The 18,983-nt window shown below is 48.7% G+C and overlaps 2 protein-coding genes across 5 annotated transcripts; both read right to left on the minus strand.

Moving 5' to 3' along the window:
* Positions 1-76: 76 nt before the first annotated feature.
* On the minus strand, positions 77-14,867 carry NCLN (nicalin). 4 transcript variants are annotated; one of them, XM_058820967.1, is made up of 16 exons: positions 14,665-14,867; positions 11,027-11,217; positions 10,047-10,191; positions 9,350-9,444; positions 9,086-9,166; positions 8,819-8,922; positions 8,465-8,553; positions 8,195-8,334; positions 6,945-7,123; positions 6,666-6,753; positions 6,528-6,566; positions 6,272-6,435; positions 5,624-5,677; positions 5,454-5,532; positions 4,272-4,368; positions 77-447 (listed from the first exon to the last, which is right to left on the minus strand). In XM_058820967.1, exons 1-15 carry the CDS (start codon positions 14,843-14,845, stop codon positions 4,309-4,311), a joined length of 1,689 nt encoding a protein of 562 aa, XP_058676950.1. In that variant the 5' UTR covers positions 14,846-14,867; the 3' UTR covers positions 77-447; positions 4,272-4,308. The 4 variants fall into 4 exon arrangements, with proteins under 4 accessions (XP_058676950.1, XP_058676949.1, XP_058676948.1 ...); XM_058820966.1 differs by having other exon boundaries at positions 77-454; XM_058820965.1 differs by having other exon boundaries at positions 77-2,962.
* A 1,637-nt stretch (positions 14,868-16,504) lies between these two features.
* Positions 16,505-17,710, minus strand: S1PR4 (sphingosine-1-phosphate receptor 4). The gene has a single exon (XM_058821222.1). The coding sequence runs from the start codon at positions 17,708-17,710 to the stop codon at positions 16,505-16,507; it is 1,206 nt and encodes a 401-aa protein (XP_058677205.1).
* Positions 17,711-18,983: the final 1,273 nt, after the last annotated feature.

The following is an 18,983-nucleotide window of genomic DNA, read 5'->3' on the forward strand; positions in this document are numbered from 1 at the left end:
CATCCAGCTCTCCCCTTCTGCCACTCCACACCTCTGACAAACTCAGGGAACAGATCTCTTGCAATGCTTATTATAATTGGAATAAATAGTTCAGTGTTCAAACAGGCATTGGGTAAAGACAGAGGCACAACAATCTCCATGAGCACACAGTGCTGCCTGCTGAGGTAACCAGTTTTTCACAGTACCAAAGCTGTTTTGCATAGAATCTTTAATTGCTTCACATGAGCACAAACCTTCGGAATAAACAGGAATTTGCTCACCTCAAGGTGCTGGAATCATGCTTGGAGTGTGTAAATGTTTTCTGTCATACTATTTTGACTAGACAGGATGAAGCTTTTAAATACATAGATTTTCTCCCATTTTGTAGAGGTGTCTATTCCTCCAAATAATGCAAGGAGATTCCATTTTTGTGAGCAAATAGTTCTCTGACAAATCTATCCATCAATCCTATTCACTTGGTTTATTTTCCAAGGGAAAAAGAGACAAACAAATAAAAAAAAAACCCCAAAGTTAAAATACTTAAATATTATTACATTTACAGTCCTAAAATATGTAAATCAACTGCATTGAATTTTCTATTAGCTTTTAAATATTCACCTCAATATACATTTGTTCTTCAGGGCACACAAGAGATAAATAATTGAGTTAACATTGCTAGATAAATCAAATCATTTTCCTGAGCTGCAAATATTCCAGAATATAACCTTGGAGTTGCTATGCAGTAACTACAAATAGAAACTAAACAGATTAAAGTGAGCAAGCAGGAGTCTACACTCAAAAATTCTGCCCAATTTTCTGAGACATTCAGGAGCAGCCCCAGCATTTCAGATTGGTGAGTCAAGACCAAATAAAATGTAAAACCCAGCTTAAACATGGGGTTTAAGGAGCAGCCTGGGATTTGAGCTTGGGCCATGAACAATGTAAGAGCATGAGATTTAAAACAAACAAAACACCCTCAAAACCAAGCCCCACAGCAATTTTGGGTATAGCTGTGGTTTTGAATGTCTGAATAGATTGTGGTGACTTCCAGCCACAGACAGTGAGACCTAATTCCGTTCTGGCTTCAGGATTTTCTCTGCACTGAGTAGAGGAGTGGAGTTCATATTGCACAGCATTACTTCTCTCCCAACAACAAACCAACCCCTCTCATGTGGGAGATGAACTACAATAATCCAAATTACTCCCAAACAATTCCCAATAGTGCCCATGCAGGTGGAAGTGGACAAAAGGAATTAACAGCTTCAGTTAAAACCTGCTGGAAAACCTTTTTTTTTTTTTGTGAGCAGGAGCAGGACAACAGATGAAGTCAGATAAATAGCAAAGAAAATGGATTTCTGGCTAGGAGTAGCAACTGCCAGCCACTTGTGTGTGGATGTGGATAAAATCCTTTCCATGCTCTGCCTTACAGGCCAGGCAAACTCCTCAACAAAAAAGGATATGTAAAAATAAGGGCAACAAGAATCAGCTACACAGAGCTCTTCTGCAATGTTGTGGAGAACTTTTATTTTATCACAACACCTGTTGGATTTCTGCCTTTGTGTTGGTGACTGAATTGATCAGTTATGCTGCAGTGCAGATCAGCTCCAGGGGCTCCTTGCAAGCTTCTCTCTTGACTTACCAAGGAAACAAAAATGTGGGAACTAAATTTAATTCCAGGATGGGCACACTGCTCCAGCCATGAGGAAATTTGGATTTAAATTCAATCCCAGGATGGGCACTCTGCTCCAGCCATGAAGAAATTGGGATTTAAATTCAATCCCAGGATGGGCACTCTGCTCCAGCCATGAAGAAATTGGGATTTAAATTCAATCCCAGGATGGGCACTCTGCTCCAGCCATGAGGAAATTGGGATTTAAATTCAGTCCCAGGATGGGCACTCTGCTTCAGCCATGAGGAAATTGGGATTTAAATTCAGTCCCAGGATGGGCACTCTGCTCCAGCTATAAGGAAGTTGGGATTTGACTATCTCAGATTTGAGCATTTATGTTTCAGTGCACATGTACTTTGATCAAAAGCAAAAACTCTTTGATCTGTTGTAAAAACTACTCTTTATGGCAGCCAGGGAGGGAGATAAAAAAGGATTGCAGGACAAACTAACATTGTGTGGGAGAGAGCAATGAACCATCCCAACTGCCCCTCAGGTTTATGAACTCTCCTCATTATTTTTTTTTAGGTTGTTTCCACTGGCTTCTGGCACTGCATCAGGAGTGTTAACAGTTCACTGCTGACACCACACAGAGCTAAAAGTGTTTTCTTTGTGCTAAACACACTGGGTGGAAGTTTTTCACTGTGAACTTTGAGTTTCTCACCTGGAAGACTGAAGGCTGGCAGCTTCCACAGCAAGGAACAAGCTCCAGGTCTGTTCTGTTCACTCTTGCCCATTACTGCCAAATTTTACACAGATCAACTCAAGCTGCAGCAGCATTGCTGATATTAATTTTCTATTTTTCTCAGCAAAGTAATCATTGAGGCTAGTGAAATAATCTGCTAGACTGGAGGGAACAGCACCTCCTTCAGTGTAACACACCAGAAATTGATGCTGCAGCTGGAGGACTCAAACTACTCTCAAATATTCAGAGCCTACAGAGTTCTTCACTGCACCATGTGTGTTCTAAACCCACCCAGCCCAGGGCCTGCAGCTCCCCAGGGCACAGCAGCTGCAGTCTCTATGGGCAGAGCATAAAAACCAGTGGAAAACAATCAAGGCTTGCCTTGCAGCCACTCCAGCAACTTCTGAAGTCATTATAAATTCATTTGGCAGAGGAGTGCCACGAGCACCTCAGGCATGCAGAGAGACACATTTCAGATGAGCACTCAGAAGAGGAGGAAAAGGCAGGGAGACACATTTCAAATGAGCACTCAGAAGATGAGGAAAAGGCAGATTTCCCTGGGTGGCTGATGGTTCTGGAGTGCTTGGCACCACGCTGGCACCATGGTGAGCCACTGACACCAGCAGCCTTTCCTGGAAAACACAAGATCCTTTAAAGAACAAATTGCTACATATTTAAAGTAGCAGAAAGGACAAATCATGGGATAAGAATACTCCAAGAAGGAGATTAAAATAAACAAAGGAGGATGGAAATCATGGCTTTGGTGCCCATCCAAAGGACAATGACTGGCCACAACAATCCCTTTTCTAACGAGCAGACAGGAATTCAAAGCTGGAATTTTCCTTGCATTCCAAAGAAAATTCAAAATTCAATTCAATACTCAATTCAAAAATAGCTTTTCAGCCTAAGATATGCTGCTTTAATTACAAGTAGTAGCTTAAATTTATAAAAAATTGTCACTGTGGCATGTGAAGAGACCTCAGGTACACAGAAGAGGTTACAGAAAAGGACTCAAAACTTGCTGGGTGGCAGGACAGTGCTCAGGGTTATCTTCTAGATCTACAACTAGCTTAGGGCTTGTAATATTTCAATAAAATTTCCATGTCTGAGCTGCTCTTCTCTTGTTATCAACAAAACCAGCTTGTGTAAGTACATGGAGCAGCACAGAACATGATCCTGCAGCAGCTGGAGAAGGGAACACCCCTCAAAAATCAAGCAAGAGTTTAGCACAGAGTGGTGCCAGCTGTGAACTGTTCAAGGAGCAAAAACCTCCAGAGAAATCATATACACAGCAAAATGCATCCTGCAAGAGAGACAGGACAGAACCTGTTCCTGGCAGAACCCTGATGCCAGAAACCCATCCTAAATCTTTCCTCATCCTGTAATAACACTCAACACCCCCTAAAAGGGGCAGAGTTTGAATAAAATGCAAGAAGGTGCTTGCTGCAGACATTGCTTGCTCAGCACAACTCCCTGAAGCCAGGCAGTGAACTCAAGGAAGAGGTGCCATAAGGAAACATGCTAATTGCATTCTCTTTAATTTGCATGTGCACTTTTTGTTTTTTTTTTTTTTCTTTTTAAAAACTGCTCCAAGTCCTTGTTTGCTGGGCAGAGATGCTGTAGTTTCAGTTTCCAGGTTGGCTGTGTGACAGTGTCCATGAAGGTGCTGGGCTTTGGGTGACCCTCAAGAGAAGCTGCTCAAAAATCAAAACTGCAGGAATTGCTGAAGTCTCTCAGCCTCTCCCTCACCAAAATGCAAAGGAAAAACCAGACATGGTACAAGTCAGGGGAAGAAGGTGAAGAAAAGCACTTCAGAGGTGCACAGGAGTTAAAATTTCATTTTCTTTATGCCTTCCTCCCCTCTGTACAGTAGCAAAGAGGAGACAAAGGGAAAGGAGCAGCAGGGCTCAGTGGAAGGCAGAAGGTTCCCAATGGGCTCACCGATGGCTCAGTGCTGCTGGGTGGGGGACTTGGTGCTTCACTGCTGCTTGGTTTTAAGGGATAATCTCTGTATCAACTTGTAAAGGAGACCAAAGTGCTGCAAACAGAAGGGGAAAAAAGTAACCATGACAGTTCTGAACACACAGCTTGGCAGAAGGCTTAAAACAACAGCAGTAAATGCAGTGCCTTGTTTGCATCAACCACTCATCCTGGAGATGGAGTGGGACTTGATGGATGAGGAATTATGACAAGGAAGCCAAGTTATACAGAAAATGATGGCTCACAGAAGTGTTTGTGCAGGTCTGTACCACCTCATTGTGAAGATGTGTTAAAGATTTTTGAGATTTTTATTTTTAATGCAATTCTGTTCCTTCTGAAGGTGAGGAGATTTCAACACATGCAGGTTCCTGGTCTCTATAGAAACACTGCTGCCAGCAGATCCAGGAAGGTAAAAATGAACCAGGCAAACAGAGATTCCAGAAAGTCACAATTCTTTAACTGGATCCTCTCTTTCCCCAGTGACTTAGAAATTTACTTAATTCCTCTTTTGATTTTGCTGGGGTTGATTGTATTTTGATTTGATATTTGACAGATGGAACAAGACCCAGGCTTCAAATAATTTCAAATTCAAATAACAGAACTAATAAAGATTGCTAATAGAAATCAAAATATGTTTTAAATGCTTGTGGTTTCCCTAAACAAATAATAGACACACAAAGTGATCAAAATTGAGAGTGACCTAAAAAGCTTTCCTTTCATGAACCCAGGCAGGAACAAAGCCTTGCTCACACTGTCTTGGTTAACACTGACACAAAAATTACATTTAATTTGGCTGTATTATTTCTGGTTTCATTGAAAAAAGAAAGCAGAACTCTGAAGATGCATTTCTAAGCTGTATCCCAAGTTCAGATATTTCCTAATAGTACAAGCTACAAATCTTTAAATTACCAAGGTAAAATTTGTTGTAAATTTTCAGTTTGGAGCCAAAATAGGTTAACAAGTGAGTTATGCATGTCCTTGAGTACAAGAAACAGCTCTAAAAACCAGGTTTGCATTAGAATGGCAAGAGATTGCCTACAGCACAGGTAAGTGGCATTATTATTCCAGCTTTAGTGCTGGCACTGTGTGAATTTCTGGATCTAACTTGTTTTAGAAGGAAAATAATCCATCAGTGTCTCTTACCTGCACTGCAACATAGGCAACACCAAGGTAGGCTGCAATACAGACAGCCAGGAGCAGGTCAAAGATTGCTGGCTTGACCCTGGAATAAGGAAAAGGGAACATGAAATTGCTGCAGCAGTTCCTGCCAGGGGGTGAGACAACAGCACAGCCTGCCCAAAGGAATTCCATACCTGTATGCATTCATCACCTGCTTCAGCTGGTCATAGAAAACAAACTCAGGGTCCCTGTGCAAAGGAGAAATTTTTCAGATTTTGCTGCATTTCTTGACCCTGCAGTCAGGACAGCTCAGAGCTGTTCCCAAGTTTACCCAACCAGGCAAGCATGACCACCCCCCACACTGGTTTTGAGCTGGTTTTAGTTATCAGGACTTTGTTTTCCTGCTCTCAGAAGCCCCAGGACACAATTCAGAACTCATGCTGGTGTTCAGATGTCTCCAAAGAGGCTGAACATGAAAGATTCCTCCCTCTGTTCACCAAAACAGCTTCAGCCTGAGCAGGTTCCACAGGATGGAAGCTGCCTTTTTGTAACTAACCAAAAATTAACCTTCTCCAGCTCTCAGAGTGGGAATAGTGGAACCAAAACAGTTTAAAACCAAGCTTTTCAGACAGAGGGAGCTGCTGTGCCTTGTTCCTGTGCTGTGAGGAATCACAAGCAGCTTTCTCTGGGAGAACACCAAGCATGAACCAAAACTGACAGGAGAGCAGAAAAGACCAAAGCTGCATGTCAAGAAACCAGGAAAGCTGCAGCTCAGAGACAAAATTCTGTCCAGGGGGAAGCCAGTTTGCATGTCCTGGCTGGTTTTTCATGGCTTTTCTCACCGTTTGTCTGCCTTCACATGGTGCTGCTTGACATCCTTCAGGTAACGTCCCATGTAATATTCTAAGGTGTTAAGGAAGGTGCTGTCCTTATCAATCAGCTGGGCAGCCCTGGGCTGGCTGCTCAGCCAGTCCATCACTGATTCCAGCTGCTCCTGCTGGATTTCCTGCAAAAAAATACCACCAGAGAAAGGGAGTCAATCACACATCAGAGCTTTCTCCCAGAATCTAGGTTATAAAAATAATGCACTGTGCTTACCATCTGATCTGTGAAGATCTGCATATCTGCAGGTGCTCCCTGCAAGGGAAAATGGAAAAAAGAAATAACCCAGGTTGTTGTTGAGCTTGCCTGGGCAGGACAAGTCTGGCCAGCACTGCCACAGTGAGCACCTCTTACCTTTTCTGTTAGATTGTAGATGACCCTTGTCAAAGCCTCAGCAATGATCTGAGTATTCCTGGTCAGTGCTTTAGTGTCTATTCGTGCCCTAAAGCAGAAGAGGGAATCATGAACCTGCCAATGGCATCAGCTTCTTCCACAAACACCCACTTTTCACTGAGCCTGAACCCAGAGCCCAACTCCACCATTTTCCAGCTATACCCTGCCCACCAGAACAGCACAAACAGTTGTGAGGCCAGGTTTTTGGGCTGGATTTTGGCTGGATTTGGAGCCCCTCACCTCCTGTCCATGATGCTGTTGCGCAGGCTGTCCCTGTGGCTCTCCAGGTGGGAGATGGTGAACGCGGGCAGGCGCCGGATGGCGAAGCGCTCGTGCTCCCACGCCAGCATGTCCTCTGCCAGGTTGATCTTCTTGTGCACCATGGAGAACTTCACCTCTGGGAACTGGTTGGCAACAACCTGAGGACAAAGGGAAACCATTCAGGGTGTGGTGAAATCACATTCAGGGGTGCTGCCCACTGCAGAGTCCCACCCTGCACTGTCCTGCCTGCCTACACTCGCTTCTGTGTGCTCCAGAACATAAGGTGCAGTTATTGATAGTATTAAAGATGGATTTTCAGGGCAAAAAGAGCTGTTTTAATGTCTGTACAGACTGTGGCATGAGGATTGTCTGCACTTCAAGTGATGCTAAATAATACATGAATTATTGCAGAGTCCCACCCTGCACTGCCCCGTCTGCCTACACTCACTTCTGTGTGCTCCACAACATAAGGTGCAGTTATTGATATTATTAAAGCTGGATTTTTAGGTCCAAAAGAGCTGTTTTAATGTCTGCACAGGGTAAAATCTGCAGATCTAGTCTGCTTCACTTGGGACTGTGGCATGAGGATTTGTCTGCACTTCAAGTGATGCTAAATAATACATGAATTATTGCAGAGTCCCACCCTGCTTTGCCCTGCCTGCCTACACCCACTCCTGTGTGCTCCACAACATCAGGTGCAGTTATTGATATTATTAAAGCTGGTTTATTATTATTATTATTATTATTTTCATGTCAAAAAGAGCTGTTTTAATGTCTGTACAGGGTAGCATTTGTAGATCTGCTTCACTTGGGACTGTGGCATGAGGATCTGTCTACACCTCAAATTGTGTAATCCCAAATAACACATGAACTATTGCAGAGTCCCACCCTGCTTTGCCCTGCCTGCCTACACCCACTCCTGTGTGCTCCACAACATAAGGTGCAGTTAGTGATATTATTAAAGCTGGTTTGTTATCATTATTATTATTATTATTATTATTATTATTATTATTATTTTCAGCTCAAAAAGAGCTGTTTTAATATCTGTACAGGGTAGCATTTGTAGATCTGCTTCACTTGGGACTGTGGCATGAGGATCTGTCTGCACCTCAAATCAAGTGATGCTAAACAATACATGAATTATTTAATAGCACACTTTTCTTCATATCTTCCTTCCTCTGATGGAGAGCTGTATAGTAAGTCCCAAATTCCCAGGAATTTTTCCTTACCATCTCCAGTTCTCTCAGAAATGCATGCTGCAAGGTGCCCTCCTTGGGAGGCTTTGAGACATGAAGATGAAGGCTATTGCCTCTGCCCAGGGTGTCAAGGCAGAGCACAAATGCTACATTGTCCTGCAGCAGGCTGGAATCTGGAACAGAAAAATCCAAATTTTTATTGCTACATCTTGTGCTGGGATTTCCACCTCCCTAAAAAAGCAAGGATTCTCACAGGAGAGCTGATTAATTATAAACTTTCAACACAACCAGCCCCTTACTCACCAGTGTGGTCCAAATTATCCTCCAGCCACCTCTTAGTTCCTTGATAATTAAACTTGCCACCTCCAGATGCAAAGAACAGCAAGTTATACCTGCCCATCAAAGAAGAAAAAGGTTAGCATGCTGCACTCCAAGAATTCCTGCACTCAGGAACTGGAATTGCACTCAGGAATTCCTGCACTTGGAGGTGTGGTGAAATCACAACCACAAAGGAAACTGGCCATCCCCACTTCCCACATACTCAGGAGAAATTAAAACTGGGGAGCTCCCAGTACTTGAGGATGGAATCTGCTCCCCACATCATCCCCTCCACGTGTCAGCTACATAGATGAAACCCCAAACAGAGCAGTTTCTCACCCAGCATGGGTCCTCCTGTAGGTGTAGAGCCGAGAGAACAGCCTGGCCAGTTCCAGCAGCACTGAGATCCCACTGCCATTGGAGTCAGCCCCGTGGGACAGCCACTGCAGGGTGAGGTGGGACAGACACAAGGTGACAAAGCTGCACTGGCTCTCAGCCATCAGAAGAGCTGCAGGACAGCACTGGGCTCCACTTGTAACTGCCCCACAGCCTTAAGGCAGAGGGGAAAAGGACAGAAACAGAGAGTTCCAGGAAAAAAATACTCACTGGAGCCACTCCAAAGGAATCATAGTGGGCAACTATCACAACAGTGGGCAGGTCTTCTCCACCCAGCCCTGTCAGCCTTCCCTGCAGAGGAAAGAGAGAATGGTCAGTCCCCATCACCTCCTGTGTGTCTGTACAAGGACAGACTGACTTCTACATTCCTGCTGAGTCTGCTGCGGCCTCAGCTGTGAGGACTTCAGATACCTGGCTGAGACTCCCCTGATAAAATCCCAATAAAAGAAGTCACCTCATCCATCCACAACTCACCTCCACACTGGGGATGAGCCAGTCATTGATAGCTTTGCTTTGAGCCCCACTGGTCACCATCTGGAAGCCATTGGCAGTTGCTGTGTGCAGCAGAACTGAAACAAAAACACCAAAAAAACCCCACAATGTACACCTGGGGATGTTTCATCCCTTCCTTTCCCCTGCTAACTGAGCTTTGGAGAGACCAGCTTTAAACCACTGAAGGCCTCTCAGTTGTCACTGGTGTTTATGCAATGACACAGAATCTTGGTGCTTTTTCATTCTGTACTAAAATCCCAGGTTTTTGGCTGGTCAAAAACTTTTCCCCAGTAGTGCTAAAATTAGTCATAAGCAGCAGATAAATAAAGACAGTCATATTATTTACATGGAAGTATCAAACTGACTTGTGGTCAGACAAAAAGTTTCAGCTTCTACCAACACACCATCATAACTTAACATTTATGTTGATTTAACCTAGTTTTGATTTCTACCTTACTTGAAACAGGGTGAAACTGAGAACTTCCTGCAACTGCATATCCAAATATAGTCAAGTATTGCTTTCTTATACTGTGCTTTTCTTCCACTGAATCTCTAAACACTTTGACAAAGACAGAATAAACACAAAGGTGACAGAACACTGGTTCATGGTGCAGACTCCTCCCAGGGGTGGGAACAGCCCTGTCTTCCTCAAAACTTGTTTCTCCTTGCTAGAACTCACCTTCTGCAGCTGAGGCAGAACCCTGTGATGCAGAAGCAGCTCGTGTTTGTTCATAGATAGACAGCAGCTCCTCATCCTCCACTGCAAAGTAGACTGGCACAATGGTTTCCATAGCAAGCATTTCGGGCTCTATCTCCATGAATTGCTGAAGATTTAAGGGAGACACAAACTTAACATCTGCTAAACACAAGAGGTGTCCCTATGATATTTTATGAAAGATATTTTTGTTAAGATTTTTTTCTCCTGAGAAGCCTCAGAAATGAAATGTAAACAATGATTATCTGCTGCTGTGGAGGGCAACAGGTGCATCTTTGATTGGTCTCATGTGGTTGTTTTTAATTAATGGCCAATCACAGTCCAGCTGTCTCAGACTCTCTGGTCAGTCACAAGATTTTATTATTATTTCATTATTTTCTATTCCTTGCTAGGCTTCTGATGAAATCCTGTCTTCTATTCTTTTAGTATAGTTTTAATATAATAAAATAATAAAATAATAAATCAAGCCTTCTGAAACGTGGAGTCAAGGTTCTCATCTCTTCCCTCATCCTGGGACCCCTGTGAACACCACCACAATTGGTGACCCTGAGTGAGGAACATTGCTTTTCCCTTTTCCTGCTGTCTCAGACTCCCTGGTCAGTCACAAGATTTTATTATCATTCATTTCTATTCCTTTCATGCCTTCTGACGAAATCCTTTCTTCTATTCTTTTAGTATAGTTCCAATATATCATTTTCTTTTAATATACTATATATCATAAAATAATAGATCAGCCTTCTGAAACACGGAGTCAACACTCTCATCTCTTCCCTCATCCTGGGACCCCTGCAAACACCACCACAGAGAGGTGTCAAGAAAAAAATCAACAACCAAAGCAGAGAGAGAAGTTTTAAAATTAGAATACGATCTTCCAACCCTGCAGCAACCAAGCTTCCCTTCAACACACCTCCCATGGGGAAGGGAAAGAAAACTTTTTTGCTTACCCTCACCACATCCTGGGGGACAGAGGAGATGGATTTTGGCAGGATGATGACCACAGCCCCAGCTGACTGGCGCAGAGCCTTCTGGTACTGCTCGTAGGAGAAGTCCACCAGCCTCATCATGACGCAGCGGCGGCTCAGCACGTCCGCCTCCACGGTGCGCGCCTCCGTGTTGAGCACGGCGCTCCTGGTGCCTGCCAGCAGGGAAAGCAGGAGGGCAGATAAGGAACTGCACCCCAACCCCCTTGATCCAGCCTGCCTCCTGCTCAGAACACTCCCGGGGGCAGCCTGATGGGCTGCAGAGAGGCCAGAAGCTGCAGAAAGATGAGTTCGCCTCCTTGTCCTTGTCAGAGATGGGGCAGAGGTCTGTGGGTTTTCCTGTGCAGCCACATCCTGCCAGACCCCTTGTTCCACACCCCACAGCCTCACCTTCCAGTCTAAATCCTACCAGACCTCTTGCTCCATGTCCCACAGCTGCAACTTTCAGTCTCAATCCTACCAAACCCTCCTTGTTCCACACCCCACAGCTTCACCTTCCAGCCTAAGTCCTGCCAGACCCCCTTTGTTGCACACCACAGCCTCACCTTTCAGTCTAAATCCTTCCAGATCCCTTGTTCCACACCCCACACCTTCACCTTCCAGTTCTATACTCTGACAGAACCCTTGTTCCACACCCTACAACTTCACCTTCCAACCTAAATGCTGCCAGACCCCTTGTTCCACACCCCACAGCTTCACTTTCCAGTTTAAATCCTGCCAGATCCCCCTTCTTCCATACCCCACAACTTTACCTTCTAGTCTAAATCCTGCCAGACCCTCCTTGTTCCACACCCCACAGCCTCACCTTCCAGTCTAAATCTTACCAGACCTCTTGCTCCATGTCCTACAGCTGCAACTCTCAGTCTAAATCCTGCCAGACTCCCCTTGTTCCACACCCCGCAGCTTCATTTTCCAGCCTAAATCTTGCCTGGCCCCTTGTTCCACACCCCACAGCTTCACCTTCCAGTCTAAATCCTGCCAGACCCTCCTTGTTCCACACCCCACAGCCTCACCTTCCAGTCTAAATCCTACCAGACCTCTTGCTCCATGTCCTACAGCTGCAACTCTCAGTCTAAATCCTGCCAGACTCCCCTTGTTCTACACCCCAGAGCTTCACCTTCCAGCCTAAATCCTCAACACAACACTCAGCTTACCTGTCTGCTCACCTGCACCTGATAATCAACACACCTGGACACAGCCTGGCCTCTCCAGAGCCTCCCCCAGCTGGAGGATTGAGCTGCAGAAGCCCCTGATGAAAGGACACCAGCCTGGCCCATGTCATCCTAAGGACATCTCACAGCCCCATGTCATCCTGAGGACACCAGCCTGGCCCCTGTCACCTTGAGGACACCAGAGTGCCCCAGGTAACCCCAAGGAAGGTTCTGGAAGAGCAGGCTGCTCCTCAGGGCTCGCCCTCTCCTGCTCTCAGTGGCAGCAGATCAAATCCCCCGCTGGAAATGCAATCCCCTGGGAGCACAGCAGGCTTGCCAGAAGCTGCTGCATTCCCCAAGGGAGGGCCAGAAGGACATCTTGTGAAATTAGAGAGGGCCAAACCCACCCTATAATTTATAATTCAGTTTATTCTTCTATAATTCTGGCACCTCCACTGGCGAGCTCATTGTTCTGGGACAGACAGCAGCATTGCTAAGAACTACATTTAAACCTGGTTTAGCTTAACTCTAACATTAGTTTGGTCACAGAAACACCTAAACAAGAAAAATCTGCATTTCCCCTGCACATTATCAGTGAGGGCCACACACCCAGAAACAGGCCAGGCACAACGTGAATTTTCCCCACAGAGCTCTGACACTAAACAAACAAATATTAACAGCACCACCACTCCAACCAGAGAAAAACAATTCAAAATGAGGATAATCCCTCCACCATTCCCACAGGAATGATGTGCACCTGAAGTTCTGCTCTCTCTGACATCTAAACAGAGCAGACACAACAGTATTCTCCTGACAGGTTCATTTTCTGTAGTTTCTCTACAGAGAGCTGTGTGTAAATGTAAATCACTCATTTCCAAACCAAAGAATTCTCATTCTATCAGTATCAAAGGAAGTCCAAGCTTGTTCTTAAATTGCTCCATGAGTGATGCTGACAAAAAAACTCTTCCCTCTGCAAGAGGAGGCTGAGCAGCAACCTGTTACTTGGTATTTTTGGAAACAAAAATACAATAATCTGGAACAACAAATGAGCTCAGTTGGTCAGAGCATGGTGCTAGTAACACCAAGGTTATGGGTTTGATCCCTCTGTGGGTAACTCCCTTTGAGAGCTGGATTTCTCGTGGGTCCCTTCCAATTCAGACTGCTCTGAAATGCAGCTTTTATCCTGAAAGACATCTCAGAACACACAGGGAACAGGAACAGCAGCAGGAAGGAACAAAGGAAACAGCCCACCAAGCTAAAAGGCTCCAGGAAAAGAAACAGCAGAAAAAGTAAACTGGAAGCATCTTAAAAAAATAACACCTGGCTTTTCAAGAGGTCACAAAATTGTGAGCACTTGGGTAGAGGGGACATTCAGGCAAGCAAAGTGAAAGGCAGCTGAATCAGATCCCTGCTAAGGCTGTCAGCAAACAGCTCCCAGGACCTGAGCAAAGAGAGTCCTACCCCCATGCAGGGCCTGCCCTGGAGCTCCTGAGGCTGTCAGAGCCCTCAAGGTGTGGACACCTTCTGAGAAACTGTGATGGAAGAACCCAGAATTAATTTCATTTATTTAGAAGCCAGCAGAAGCATGAAGTGTTTAAGAAGTACACAGGCACAGCTGCAATTCATATCTTGTATATTTGAACTTATTAAGGTCTGAAAGAATGAGAGGTGGTGTCTCATGGACAGCACACATTAAAAGTGAGGCTGTTAATTGTTAAATCTACAGGAAGAGTAATTCACAAACAGAACACATGCCCTGGCCTGGAATAAAATCTTTACAGAAGATCCAGAAACAACCTTTGCTTCTGGGTTTGTGGGCACACAGGGGAGGAGGCTGAGGGCTGCAGCACCTCAAGGACTCCAGAACAGGGCGTGTCTCCGACCCAGAGAAAGGTGTTGCACAACCAGCAGGCTGCAAGTGAGAGAACAGAGGAAGTAAAGGTCAGCTGTAACACAGGGAGGGGGACTGGCTCTGAAATGGAGCCACTGGAGCAACACAGAGCTGAGGATGAGGAGGATGAAGAGCAAAGAGGAACCAACCTGTCAATAAAAGACTCAAAGGCAAAAGGAGAAAGCTGAGCTCACACCCGAGTTTACCACAATGCAGGAGCCCAGAACACAGAGCCCACAGACCGGGGCTCCTTGGCTACCTCTGGGTCACCTCCGTGGAGCTCCAGCCCCTCTCCCGCTCGTACCGAGCCCGGGCAGTGAGACCCGGCCAGCGGGGCCCTCTGGGCACGGAGACCCGGCCGGACCCGGGGCCCTCCTGCGGCCTCTCCGCGCCTGGGCCCGGCCGCTGTCGCCTCCCAAACCCCCCGAGCCCTCCTCTAGGCCGGGCCGCCCTACCCTGGGTTCTCCCCGGGCTCGCGGTTCCCTTCCCACGGCCCCACCAGCCCTGAAGGAGCCGCTGCCCGGCAGCACCGGGCCCGGCCGGGCCGAGCCGTTCCTCACCGTAGGGCTGCCCGCCCAGCTCATACTGCTGCATGCGGTAGACCGTGAACTCGTGCGCGGCCTCGGCGGCAGGCGGCGGCCCCAGCAGCAGGAGCACGGCGGGCACGAAGAGCAGGACGCTGATCGGGAGGCATGAGGCCTTGAGCACCGACTCCAGCACCTCGCCCGCCTCCTCCAGCATCGCCGCGGCCCCGGCCCGCACTGCGGCCTGCTCGGCACGCACGGCGCGCCCCGCGCCGCACACCGGGACCCGTAGTTCGTTCGCCGCCGCGAGGGGCGCTGGGAGTTGTAGTCGCGGTAGCTCCGTGCGGGCCGCGGTGCCGCCACGACTTGGCCTGCAGGGGGCGCCTCATCCGGCCTGGAGCTCCCGAGCGCCCCCCAGCGGATGGGATGGGATAATGGGATGAAATAGGATCCATGGGATGGGATCAATGGGATGGGACGGGATCAATAGGATGGGATGGAATCCATGGGATGGGTGGGATGGGATAATGGGATGAAATGGGGTCCATGGGATGGGATGTGATCCATGGGATGGGATGGAATGGGATCCATTAGATGGGATCCATGGGATGGGATTAATGGGATGGGGCAGGATCTATAGGATGGGATGGGATCGATGGGATGGGATGGGATAGGATCGATGGGATGGGATCGATGGGATGGGACAGGATCAATAGGATGGGATGGAATCCATGGGATGGGTGGGATGGGATGGGATAATGGGATGAAATGGGATCCATGGGATGGGATGTGATCCATGGGATGGGATGGAATGGGATCCATTAGATGGGATCCATGGGATGGGATTAATGGGATGGGGCAGGATCTATAGGATGGTATGGGATCCATGGGATGGGATGGGATAGGATCCATGGGATGGGATGGGATCCATGGGATGGGATGAACAGGATGGAGTGGGATGGGATGAATGGGACAGGACAGGATACAATGGGGTGAACAGGACCTGTTGCCTCCTGAGCAGGGCAATTCCCTGTCCCAAGAACAGGAGGGCAGCTCCAGCTGTCCCCAGACTACAAAAACATCCCCAGGCAGTACCTGGCCTCCAGAGGAAAAAAATCAAAGCAAATCACCCCAAGGCTTTCTGATCACCCTGATTTATTAATGCAAAACAAATGAGCTGCACTCTCAGCTCCTGCAGAGGGGCTGGGCCAGCACTGTGAGTCCCCAGTGCTTCTGTGTCCTTCTGGCACCGTGAGAGCAGGCATTTGGGTGCTGCTCTGGTTATTCCCCACATGGGAGAACAGAAGAGCAGGGATCTGAGGCACAAACTGGCTGTGTCTTCAGGCCCAGGATGGCACCAGGCTCCCCAGTCCCTCCTTGTGTCCATGCCAGTGCCAGCCCTGTCACTGCAGCTCCGTCACAGCATTTGTCCTGGCTCAGTGCCCAGTCTGCACCCTGGGGAGAGTCTGGGCTGTGGCTGCAGCTCTCTGCCATCCTCAGGCTGGGCAGGACATCAAGCTTGCATTCCTTCCCAGCAGCTATGCCCATCACAGAAGATCCAAAAGGATTCCAAAGTCTTGGAAGGGCCACCTGGTTGGGAAAATCCACCCTATGGGGCAAAACACCCTCAGGTGGGCAGCTACAGCACCTCTGCACACCCAAAGCTCACACAGAGAACCTGAGCACTGCAGCTGTCCCAGCATAGCATCCATCCCAAAACGTCCCTGTGTCTTTCACTCAATTCAAGGAGCAATTCCTGTCCCTGTGCTGCATCAGTCTGATGGTGCAGTTCACAACTGCTCAGCCTTGCTACAGCCCTGCCAGGCCAGGAGCAGCCCCACGAGCTCCTGGGGGCTGTCTGGCACCTCTTTTCCCCTCACAGGCTGGGCAGATTGCTCATCATGCTGGAGTTGCTGGACAGAGGCGCCCTGGGCCGAGCCCTCTGGGCCGTGGGGCCTCGGAAGCTGTCCCGGCAGCGCAGGGAGCTCTCCGTGGAGGAACCAGAGTTGATGTCCGAGATGGCCACGCAGCTGCCAGGCCTGCAGAGCCCAGCCCTGACACAGCAGCAGCACAGCAGGCTGCCCACGGCCCGGCGAACCTCCACGCTGCGCAGCGAGTAAATGACGGGGTTGACCCCCGAGTTGAGCAGCGCCAGAGCCAGGGTCCAGTCCAGGCTGCGCAGGTGGTTGCAGGCCCCGGTGTCACAGAACACATCCAAGAGCAGCAGCACAAAGAGAGGGCTCCAGCACACGATGAAAGCCCCCAGGATCATCAGCACCGTCTTCAGCAAGCGCAGTGAGCGCCGGCGGCCATTCCGCGAGCAGCTTTGCCTGGAGCTGGCCTGCACCAGCAGGAAGATGGAGATGTAGAGCCCGATGATCCCCAGGAGGATCACGCTGAACATCACCACGGAGAACAGGATATAATTCTTGGAGTAGAGCGGCAGGAGCACGGAGCAGGCCTGGAAATCACAAAGGCAGTTCCACCCCAGCATGGGCAGCAGGCCGATGGCGAGGGCCAGCAGCCAGCAGGCCGCGATGAGGCCGCGCAGCCGCAGCGTCTTGCTGGCCTCGCTCTCCGCGATGGGCCTCACCATGGCGCCGTAGCGCTCCACCGCCGTCACCAGCAGGCTGAAGGTGGAGGCCGCCAAGGCCACGAAGAGGATGCCCTCCCTGAGGAACCAGAGCTGAGGGGACAGCTGGAAGGTCTTGCTGCCCGACAGGCAGAGGTTGCAGAGGTAGGCGATGCCCGCCAGGAGGTCGCTAAGGGTGATGCTGGCGATGCAGGAGTAGACCCAGCGGCGGCCCCGCAGGCAGCGCAGCACGGCCAGCAGCACCAGCAGGTTCTCCACGATGATGAGGCAGCTGATGACGGCGAAGGCCGTGCGCAGAGGCCCCATGCCCTCGTCGGCGGAGTGGCGCTTGCTGAGCTTGCCTGAGAAGTTGTAGTGCTGCAGGATGATGTTGATGTTCCCGGCGGCAGCCAGCTGCAGGCAGGAGGCTTTGGGGGTGAGCAGGTGAGCAGAGTCCAGGGGAAGGAGGAGGGAGCGATTCACCAGCCAGCCCAGCATTGGAGCAGCCATCTTCTGAGCCTGGGTCGGCACTCAGCGGGTGCTCGATGCAGGAAGGGTCAGGTGAGGCTTGGGGCAGAGCAGATCCTCTGTTTGAGGGCTGCAGCCAGCCCTGCTCAGCAGAGGGGAGAGTCAGAGCCCTGTCTGCCAGCACTGCAGCACTGAAAGAGCAAGGGGAGAGGAGGGTGAGGTGTTTTGTAAGTCCACCCATGAGCATGGGCTTCCTGTTGTTTAATAAAATTTCCTGTTGTGACTGCCACTATTGACATCTCTTCTAACAACTGTCATAATTTCTTGGTAAGGGTCTGGTTATTCTGAGCTTTGCTGTGGTTGTGAAGGTGTGACATGGGTGAAGAAACGTGCCAGGGTTGGAGCAGGCTGTGTCAAACAGGGACAACGCCTTGATGGGTGGGGTCTGGGAGCCTGAACAGATCCCAGTGCTGGTAAGAGCACCCAGACAGCTCGAGACACAAAGTGCTTTGCTTGCAGAGCCTGGCAGAGAGCCACTGCCTGTTCCTCAGCTGCCCTGTGCTCAGATCATCCCTATTCCCTCTTCAGGAGGAAGATCCATGCTGTCACTCCATGGGCCCAGCTCCTGCCACTCTCTCAGAACACATCCAGGCACATCCACCCTGTCTGTGCAGCTCCTGGCACCTGTGGGATGCCTCCACTCCAAAGCAATCCAGCTGCTCCAAGCTGAGCACGTGCCCTGACACTGCAACTACACCTTCAACTCACCAAGCACCTGCTAGGGATGGGTGAGGATCCTCCCACAGGCAGGGAAGGAGGCAAAAAGCTGCTGCTTCCCACCTTTGAGGAGGCACAAGGTGCTGAGAGCAGAACCAAGGAACCAGAGCATGGCTCAAATGTTCATTTCCAGCATTGGCCTAATTCCTTATATTTGCAAAACTCAATAGAAGAGCCTTGGAACGTGCTAGTCCCAACTGTGGATGTGAATTTGCCTTTGCACTCACCTGTCATGCCTTGTGGGAGGCTCTTGCTGCCCCAGGGAGGTTCAGCAATGCTCTCCAGCTCCTCATCTGAGGCCCAGCACGGTGCAGGTAGTGGGGACAGCTCCTCGTGCAAAATAAGTGAAGCTTCTACCTACCAAAGTAAAAAAGGGGAAGTTACACCATCAACCACATTTCTGTGCAGGGTGGACCCCACCCAAATCAGCTGCAGAGTGGCAGAGATGAAAGAAAAGCAGAGCACCCTTTAACTCAGCGTCTCAGAGTCCTTGGGCTCTCACTCCAGACTGCCAGGGAGCCATGGAAATGTCACCAAG

Source organism: Ammospiza caudacuta, chromosome 28, assembly GCF_027887145.1.
Source record: "Ammospiza caudacuta isolate bAmmCau1 chromosome 28, bAmmCau1.pri, whole genome shotgun sequence".
In the NCBI taxonomy this organism is placed as follows: Eukaryota; Metazoa; Chordata; class Aves; order Passeriformes; family Passerellidae; genus Ammospiza; species Ammospiza caudacuta.